General features: G+C 37.4%; 1 protein-coding gene and 1 non-coding gene across 2 annotated transcripts; one reads left to right on the forward strand and one right to left on the reverse strand.

Moving 5' to 3' along the window:
- The first annotated feature begins 1,818 nt into the window (after positions 1 to 1,818).
- Positions 1,819 to 3,759, forward strand: LOC148201741 (uncharacterized). Its single transcript, XM_088109477.1, has 2 exons — positions 1,819 to 3,285; positions 3,421 to 3,759. Exons 1-2 carry the CDS (start codon positions 2,293 to 2,295, stop codon positions 3,757 to 3,759), a joined length of 1,332 nt encoding a protein of 443 aa, XP_087965603.1. The 5' UTR covers positions 1,819 to 2,292.
- LOC148201742 (small nucleolar RNA R71) lies at positions 2,393 to 2,495 on the reverse strand. The gene has a single exon (XR_015785374.1). It is a non-coding gene; the product is annotated as a small nucleolar RNA R71 (small nucleolar RNA).
- Positions 3,760 to 10,509: the final 6,750 nt, after the last annotated feature.

The following is a 10,509-nucleotide window of genomic DNA, read 5'->3' on the forward strand; positions in this document are numbered from 1 at the left end:
AAGCATAAGGAATAGGTTCCATCTTCTTCCTATCATCATCAGACATGATGTCTAGACTCCTTGAGAGTTTCATGTGACGGGCTAGAGGTGTGCTCACCAGTTTAGCTTTATACATTCTAAACCTTTCCACAATCTTTTTCAAATAAATCTTTTGAGACAAAAATAAAGAACTTTGCAGCTTATCTCTGATGATATCTACTCCAAGAATTCGACTAGCTTTTCCAAGATCCTTCATTTCGAATTCTGAATTCAGTGGATGCTTTAGATCATTAATCATCTACATACAACAATAGATACAACCAAACTCCCTTTTCGAGTATATAGACACAACTATCATAGCTACATCTCTTGAAGTTCAACTTCATTAAGAAGTCATCAAACTTCTTGTACCACTGTCTGGGACTTTGTTTTAGACCATACAATGATTTTTGCAAGAGGCATACTGATAGGTGTAAACTTTACTTGTTTTTGTGACTTAAATTGTCGTGCTTTTGAGTGAGTTTTAGTATTAATTCTCTTGAAAAGTATATAATTGTTGATGTAAATTTAGTTTTGATTGTTTAAATGTGTTTTGATGCTTTTGTGTGTTTATTTCAAAGTAGAATAAGGATTGGATACTATCAAAGACTTGGAGCGCGTCACTTGCCAAGCCAGAAGGATCAAATAGTCCAGCCAGCGAGCTAGCCCCTCGCCCAGCGAGCCAGTCGCCCAGCGACCAGGAGATTCTCGCCCAGCGAGTTGCTCGCCCAGCGAGCTGGTGCTGCTCGCCCAGCGAGTGAAGTCTTCTCGCCCAGCGAGTAAAGTCTTCTCGCCCAGTGAGAAATCACTTAAGGTCCTTCTATTTAAAAACGCGATCCATAGGCAGAGAGGAGTAGTTCTGGAGGGGAGAAGGCCAGGGGGGACTCTGCTGCTCACGTCCAAGCTCGTTTTGGGTGCTTCCAAGGTGGAAATTCACCACTTTCTACCATCCAATCCATGCTTTATGGCTTCTATGATGTATATGTGTAGCAAGAACTCCATTTCACTGGGGTTGAGAGTACATTTCTGAAACTCTTTGTAATTTCTATATTAATGCATGATCTTGTATGAATTTTGTGTTCTATCTTTATTATTCATGCTTACGATGAGAATCTGAGCTATTTGAACGGTTAAATCATTGAGAAATGTATGAGACCGTGGACCTAGGATAGAACTGCTAAAGGATTTCGAGTCCTAGACATAGGAGGAAATTTTTAGTCATCTGTGACATTGTGTTTAAGGCAAATCTAAGATCTGAATCTGCTAAGAGATTAGTGATTTAGTTTGAGTGATTTAAAAATAGTCATCTGAGAGATCAGGGCTTATGCGCCTATAATGTCGATGCTAAATTTTGAGGAATTGTGTTAGTAAAAAATTACTTGAGTGATGAACTTGAAAATCAACCCCAGTGAACTTTAATTCATCTGTTTTCACCACTTTATTTTACATCTATATGCTAATCTTAAGTTTGCTACAAAATTACGATTATTATTCGCTAAATTAGTAAACTTTAATCAATCTGTGAATCAAAACAAATCTCTTGGGAAACGATTTCTGGACTTACCGGTTTATTACTTGAACGATCCGGTGCACTTGCCGAGGTCTCAACAAGTTTTTGGCGCCGTTGCCGGGGATTTGTTTTTGTTTTCGTTGATTGTGTTTTGTTTATCTGGTTTAGTTGATTTTAGCTATCTGTTGTTTAAGTGTTTATTGTGATTGTATTTGAATTCTTGTGCATAATTGTTATCATCTGTAGAGATTGTGTCTTTCTGGATTGTCTCTTTTTAGTTTGTGTTTTGTATGAGAAGCAGAGAACAGGTTGAAAATCTACTTTTTGATCCTGAAATTGAAAGAACTGCTCGAAGGAACAACAGCAGAAGGAGAAGACAAAGTAGAGAATCCAGAGAAGCCTATGCTATTTCTGAAGAAATTCTTAACTCTTCATCTGATCAAGAAAAAGAAGAAATGGAAGATAATCGCACTGGAGAAGGTTCTGGGCAAGGAAGACGTACTCTTGCAGATTATAATACTTTCTCAGGACCTCTGCACTTCAATAGTATTACAAGACCAATGGTGAATGCTGCTAACATGGAGATGAAGCCAACTCTTATTCATCTGGTGCAGAACAATCAATTTCATGGATTATCCCACGAAAATCCATACACTCACTTGGCTACTTTCATGGAGATCTGTAATACAGTGAGGATTCACCAGGTTCCAGATGAAGCAATCTGACTCAGCTTATTTCCATTCTCATTGGCTGGTAATGCAAAAATGTGGCTGAATTCCTTTCCAGAGAATAGTCTGACAGTCTGGGATGATGTGGTTGCTAAGTTTCTGAATAAGTTCTTCCCTCAGTCCAAAGTCAATAAGGGAAAGCAGGAGATCTCTTCTTTCCAACAAGATGCTGATGAAACTCTAGGTCAAGCATGGGATAGATTCAAAGGCCTACTGAGAAAAACCCCTACTCATGGATTTGATGAGCCTACAATGTTAAATCTGTTTCTTGGAGGGCTGAAATCTCAAACAAAGTTAATGTTAGATGCATCAGCTGGAGGTAATATCAGATGGAAGACGCCTGAAGAAGCACATGATCTTATTGAAAATATGGCTGCAAATGATAATGAAGTTCAGAGTGAAAGAGCCCAATTTCAACAAAAAGGTGTTCTTCATCTTCAATCTCAAGATGCTTTACTAGCTCAGAACAAGATTATGACTCAGCAACTTGAGACATTAATGAAGAAGTTATCTCAGCTACCTAAAGAACTGCAAAATGTTTCTCAATTTCAACATCAGATGGTTCAGAGTTGTCAATTGTGCGGAGGAAATCATAATAATGGTCAATGTGTAGCGCAAAGCATGTCTCATGAAGAAGTACATTATATGGGAAATCAAGGTCTTCAGACAAACTATGATCAACGTCAAAGTTTTAATCAAGGATGGAGACCTCATCCGAGTATGGGACAAGCTGTTCCTTTCAACAGACCACCTCCACAGAACTTTCAGCAACAACCTTCTCTGACAGAAAGAACTTCAAAACTGGAAGAAACTCTTCAGCAGTTTATGCAGGTATCAATTTCCAACCATAAAAGTACAGAAGCCTCACTGAGGAATTTGGAGATTCAGGTGGGTCAATTAGCTAAAAAGTTGGAAGAAAAACCAGAGAAGGACTTTGGGGCAAACACTGAAGTAAATCCAAAGGAAGACTACAATGTTATTACTACAAGATCAGGAAGAATTCTGGAAGAAAGAAGGATTGAGAAAAAAGTGAGTGAAGAAAAAGACGAGATGAGTAAACAGGGAGATGAAGAAGAAGAGAAAGAGGATAGAGAAAGTGAAAAAGAGAGAGATGGAGAGAAAAAGAAAGAACAGATGTATGAGAAACCTCTTCCATATCCAAAGGTTTTCTCTAGAAACGAGAAGGAAAAACAGTTCAAGAGTTTCATTGATATTTTCAAGAAGTTGGAAATCAAGATGCCCTTCTCAGAAGCACTGAAACAAATACCTGCTTACTCGAAATTCATGAAAGATTTGCTCACAAAGAAGAAAAAGTATATTGAGGAAGAAACTATAGAAGTACATGGTCAGTGCAATGCTATCATTCAGAAGTTGCTTCCACCAAAGTTTAAAGATCCAGACAGTTTTACAATTCCATGCACCATTGGTAAACTGGCTATTGGGAAGGCGTTAATTGATCTTGGAGCCAGCATCAATCTTATGCCTCTGTCTATGTTTAAATAGATTGGAGAATTAGAGTTAAAGCCCACACGCATGACTCTACAATTGGCAGACAGATCGATCAAATATCTGCAGGGAGTAGTAGAAGATGTTCTGGTAAAGGTAGATAAATTCTTATTTCCAGTGGATTTTGTTGTCATGGAAATGGAAGAAGATACAGAAATTCCTTTGATATTGGGAAGGCCATTCATGAAGACTGCTCGAGTGTTGATTGATGTTGATGAGGGAAAGCTTAAAGTGAGAGTTGAGAATGAAGAAGTAAATTTCAATGTTTTTGAAGCAATGTCTCACCCAAATGATGAAGATACATGCTTTCAAACTGATGAACTTGAGGAAGTCTGCATGATTGCACAAAAGACGATGCACATATCATCACCTCTTGAAAGAACTCTTGTTGATGCTTGTGAATTCATACTTGCAGATGAAGAGAAATTAACTGATGAGTGTATACAAAATCTGGATGCTTTAAAGGAGATTCCATCTGATGAAGAAGAGATAAAAGAAAAGAAGCTGGAATTAAAGTTGCTGCATTCACAGAAATCTTCTTAGGGTCAAGCTAAAGATGTTAAACAAGCGCTTACTAGGAGGCAACCCAACTTTCTAACTCTATCTATTTATGTTTTCAGTTCTTTTGGTTGTGTGGATTGAATCTGAATCTGTTTGGTTGTGTGGATTGAATTATGTTTCTGCATTGATTTGTTTGTGAAATTTGTGTTTGAAGTTTGAATTTGAATTTTGAATTCTGTCCATGATAACTGGCATGATTGTGAGATTGTTATTGCAAAATCTGAGTTTTAGAACTTGTGTTATGATTATATATGATTCGTTCTTGAATCTGATTGATTGTGACCCAGAAGTTGAATATCTGAGTGTACTGAGACAGCTTTGAAAGCAAGTGAGAAGTTGTTATTGCTATGAATTTGGTTTTTGCATAATTCTTATTATTACAGATGCATTCTGGTTTAGAAATGAGAAAGGCAGTTGTTTGTTTCTTGAAATTAACTACTTGGCCAGATGACTACCCATATGTGAATATTCATCCATTGTTATCCTGTTTGAGCCTTATATATATTTGTTGTGAACCGTGAGCTTTTTACAGAACAATCTACCTTATCCAACACTCTAGAAGAAGAGAACAAGAAACATATTTGTCAAGAGATAGGTAGAAATTAAGTTTGGGGGAAATCATAATCAGTTGAGTCTTAAACTGATGTTTGAAAAAAAAAAATCTAAGTTAGAGAAAAATTCAGAAAATGTGTTATGTAATGAATGAAGAGGAAGTTGTTAAATAATTTTCAATGTTGTTATGTTCTTGTTCTTCTCTTCTTTAGTGTTGTTTTGTTTCCCTGTAAAACCATGTTTCTTCTAGCCAAGCCAAGTTATAACCTGAGGAAGTCCTTTTGATTTAAATCAGAATGTGTGAATTGTATATGAGATGACTTGCAAAAGTTGATGAAGTAGTTGATGACACTCTGAGCGTGAATTAGAGTGTAAACACTTGCAGGTTGAGGTAAACACTGATTGAGCATATTTGTTTTATTCTTTTTCTGGTTGTCTTATCATTTTGGATTCAAGAACTTGTCAATATAGAAGTTATAACATTTGATCTGAATATTTGGAGGTGTAGGTACAATTCTTACTTTTGTGATAGAGATTATGTGATGGAATACTAACTGCTTTGTTGGGTTCGTTTTCTTTTGTTATTGTTTATTTTCATGAGGACATGAAAATATATAAGTTTGGGGGAGTTTGATAGGTGTAAACTTTACTTGTTTTTGTTACTTAAATTGTCGTGCTTTTGAGTGAGTTTTAGTATTAATTCTCTTGAAAAGTATATAATTGTTGATGTAAATTTAGTTTTGATTGTTTAAATGTGTTTTGATGCTTTTGTGTGTTTATTTCAAAGTAGAATAAGGATTGGATACTATCAAAGACTTGGAGCGCGTCACTTGCCAAGCCAGAAGGATCAAATAGTCCAGCCAGCGAGCTAGCCCCTCGCCCAGCGAGCCAGTCGCCCAGCGACCAGAAGCTGCTCGCCCAGCGAGCCAGTTGCCCAGCGACCAGAAGCTGCTCGCCCAGTGAGCCAGTCGCCCAGCGAGTTGCTCGCCCAGCGAGCTGGTGCTGCTCGCCCAGCGAGTGAAGTCTTCTCGCCCAGCGAGTAAAGTCTTCTCGCCCAGCGAGAAATCACTTAAGGTCCTTCTCTTTAAAATCGCGATCCAGAGGCAGAGAGGAGTAGTTCTGGAGGGGAGAAGGCCAGGGGGGACTCTGCTGCTCACGTCCAAGCTTGTTTTGGGTGCTTCCAAGGTGGAAATTCACCACTTTCTACCATCCAATCCATGCTTTATGGCTTCTATGATGTATATGTGTAGCAAGAACTCCATTTCACTGGGGTTGAGAGTACATTTATGAAACTCTTTGTAATTTCTATATTAATGCATGATCTTGTATGAATTTTGTGTTCTATCTTTATTATTCATGCCTACGATGAGAATCTGAGCTATTTGAACGGTTAAATCATTGAGAAATGTATGAGATCACGGACCTAGGATAGAACTGCTAAAGGATTTCGAGTCCTAGACATAGGAGGAAATTTTTAGTCATCTGTGACATTGTGTTTAAGGCAAATCTGAGATCTGAATCTGCTAAGAGATTAGTGATTTAGTTTGAGTGATTTAAAAATAGTCATCTGAGAGATCAGGGCTTATGCGCTTATAATGTCAATGCTAAATTTTGAGGAATTGTGTTAGTAAAAAATTACTTGAGTGATGAACTTGAAAATCAACCCCAGTGAACTTTAATTCATCTGCTTTCACCACTTTATTTTACATATGTATGCTAATCTTAAGTTTGCTACAAAATTACGATTAATATTCGCTAAATTAGTAAACTTTAATCAATCTGTGAATCAAAACAAATCTCTTGGGAAACGATTTCCGGACTTACCGGTTTATTACTTGAACGATCCGGTGCACTTGCCGAGGTCTCAACACATACCTTATCATCAACTGCAAATCCCTCAGGTTGACTCATATAGATTGTTTCCTCTAAGTTTCCATGTAGAAAAGCTGTCTTGACATCCAATTGCTCCAGATATAAACCAAACTGATTTACAATTGACATAAAAATTCTCACTGAACAGTGTTTCACCACAGGTGCAAAAATCTCATTGTAATCCACACCTTCGACTTGAGTAAACCCCTTTGCCACCAATCTTGCCTTAAATTGAGCCTTCTGAACTCCTGGAATCTCACCCTTCTTCTTGAAGATCCATTTGCATTCAATCACCTTTTGGCCCTTAGGTAACTTTACAAGTCTCTAAGTGTTATTTTTTTCTAAGTGATTCAAGTTCTTCTTCCATTGCACACAACCAAAGCTTTTGTTGTTCACTCTCAAGAGCCTCTTTGAAGTTTCTTGGTTCATCTGGTTCATTTATCTCTTCAGCTGTATTCAAAGCATAACATATTAAATCAACTTGTCCAAATCTCTGAGTTGGTTTGGAGATTCTTCTTTCCCTGTCACGAACAAGTTGATAGTCATTGGTGGCTTGATTGGAAGATGAGTGCTCAATGGTATGTGATGAACTTTTTGGGCCATCATTAAGATCTTGTTGAGTTTTATCAATAGGAGTCTCCACCTCAAATTGTAATTTCTCCATCCCTGATTCCTGGTTTAAAGTATGCATTCCCATCCTTGCTTCATTAAAGATTACATCTCTGCTAATTATGAGTTTTGGTGGTTTTGGATCTAGCCTCCACAATCTGTATCCTTTAACACCTTCTGCATATCCAAGGAACACACATTTCTCAGCCCTGGCTTCTAGCTTGTCTTTCTTTACATGAGCATAAGCCAAAGCTCCAAATACCTTTATATTTGAGTAATCTGCAGGTTTACCACTCCAAACCTCCATTGGTGTTTTATTCTCTATGGCAGATGATGGACTTCTATTTATCAGATAAGCCTCACCCCAAAATACTTTAAGTAATCCAGCACTCAAGATCATGCACCTGACCTTCTCAAGAATGGTTCTATTCATCCTTTCTGCAAGACCATTTTGTTATGGAGTTGCAGCCACATTTTTATGTCTCTTAATACCATGATTATCACAATAGCTATTAAAGATATCAGAGACAAATTCAAGTCCATTATCATTCCTTAATACCTTTAACTTGGACTCCTGCTTATTTTCAGTTTGAATATGCCAATCTTTAAATTTCTGAAACGTTTCAGTCTTATTTCTCAATATATAAACTCATACCCTTCTTGAGTAATCATCAATAATACTCAAGAAATAGGATCCTCCTCCATGAGTTTGAGTCATAAATCTGCATGAACATACTCAAAAGGTCTTCTGGAAGTGTGCTTACCAACTCCAAATTTCACTCTATGAGCTTTTCCAAAAACACATTGATCACAAAACTTCAACTTATGAAGTTTATCACCCATGAGCAGTTGTTGATTCTCCAATTTGAATAATCCCTTCTCACTTATATGACCTAGCCTCAAATGCCATAATCTTGTCTTGTCTTCCATGGACTGACTTGCAATAAATGCATGAGATATAACAGTGGATCCATCCAAGATATACAAGCCATTAACACGACTACCTTTGGCAATTACAGATGCTCCTTTGGTCACCTTCATGAACCCATTCTCAACCTTTGTAGAATATCCCATAAGATCAAAAGCACTTATGGAAATCAGATTCCTTTTCAGTTCTGGAACATACCTCACTCCTTGTAACAACATCTCATGATTATCAAACATTCTCAGTCTAATCACTCCAATTCCCTGCACTTTACAGGCTTTATTGTTCCCAAGAAGCACTGTTCCACACTCCTTCAAAACACGATTCTCAAAATAATCTTTGATTGGACACATATGATATGTGCAACCGAAATCCATAACCCAACTTTTCTGGGAATCATTCGATGAAGCCACCAAAACTCCAGCAGATTCATAGTCATCTGAAGCCTCTGCAACATCAACAATTTCTTTCACCCGAGAGTCTTGGTCATTATTCTCAGGACAATACTTCTTAATATGACCAATTTTCTGACATTTGAAACATCGAACCTGCTTCTTGATTTCTTGCTTCACCTTGCCTGATTTTCCTTCTCTCTTCTTCCACTTTATCCTTGAGACTGCAAGCCCAGAAGATATTTCTTCCATATTCTTGGAATCTTGAAGTTTCTGAAATTCCTTGGTTCTGATAGAAGTGATGACTTCTTCCAAAGTAATCACTTGATCTTTCCCATACAGTAAAGCATCTCTGAAATGCTCAAAAAGTTTTAGGCAAAGCATTTAGAACAATCACAGCTTTATCTTCATCTTCAAGTTTTACCCCGATGTTCTCAAGATCATCAATGATCTTGTTAAAATCAGAAATTTGTTCTTCAATGGATCTTGACTCCATCATCTTGAACGAGTAAAGTTGTTGTTTCAAGCACAATCTATGAGCTAATGATCTAGTCATGTATAATGACTCCAATCTTGCCCATATGCCTGCTGCACTTCTTTCCTTGGCAACCTCTCTGAGAGCCTTGTCACCCAAACATAAGATAATGGCACTTCTGACCTTATCAATCATGTTCTTCTGCTCCGCTTGTGATAAGACTGGTGACATACTTTCTTCACCCTTCAAGGCTTCATCACAACCTTGCTGAATCAAGATAGCTTCCATCTTTATCTTCCATAACCCAAAATCATTTGATCCATTGAACTTCTCAATATCAAATTTTGCTGCCATTGTTTCTAGATGAAGAAAACAGTCTTGCCTTGTTTATTCCCACAGACGGCGCCACTTGTTGGTTCAAACAAGTATAAACAAGATATACAAAGCAGAGAGAACAAAAAGGAAACAGAATAATGTCTAGTAATTCTGTTCACAACAACCTACAACTTACATCATTCACATTACAGTAAAATAACAAAAGAAAATAACCCTCCATAACTGTTGAGCAGTTATGCACAGATATGCACAAAAAGAAAATAAAACTGTAATGAAGAGTCAACTACAACACAAGCCCTTGTGCTGCTCCAAGTGCTATTTTTAGACGCAGATGGAGCAGCCTATGGTTGGTAGGTTGGTTGAGTGGCATGTAATTACAAGTTTGAAGCCTGTTAAAAAACGTAGGTAGTGTTAATGAAGTCCGAGACTTGTACCTAGTCTTAAACGCACACAATCCCCCACCATTTGTGGAGTCCCTAGAAGATCCCTTTCAGACGCAGTGCACATCCTGTGGCAGAGCCAAAAAGTTTGCAGAGAGGCCAAGAAGAAAGAACTGAGAATAAGGAAAGTCCAAATTTGATAAGCTACCCTCACTGCTCCACTTGCTTTTTAATACACAAACATTTAAACCTCTCTTCTCTTCGCCACCTTCATACGTAATTTTTTAATGTGTGCTTTTTGTATTATCTTACGTAATTTTATATATTGACTAAATTTTTTTGATGTATTAGTATTCGAACCCAGCGTTACACAAACTAGTGTAGTATGTTTTATGTAACATATATAGTAGGAAATAAGCCACTTAAAAGTAATATAGTCATAGTTAATGGTTGGGTTAGATATGTTTAGAGGGGAAAAACTGTCAAAATCAATTAAACGGGATAACGTTGATTCTAATGGCAAGACATAGAGAATAACATGTTCCACATTAAAATCTGTCTTATTTGGTACTCGGTGTCTTGAATTTAAGTTTGAGCTTCCTCTATATCTTGATTTATGAGAAGTGTGAATTCGATTGAACCACA

Source organism: Vigna umbellata, chromosome 3 (genome assembly GCF_029865625.1).
Source record: "Vigna umbellata cultivar VRB3 chromosome 3, Vumbellata_1.0, whole genome shotgun sequence".
Taxonomy (NCBI): Eukaryota; Viridiplantae; Streptophyta; class Magnoliopsida; order Fabales; family Fabaceae; genus Vigna; species Vigna umbellata.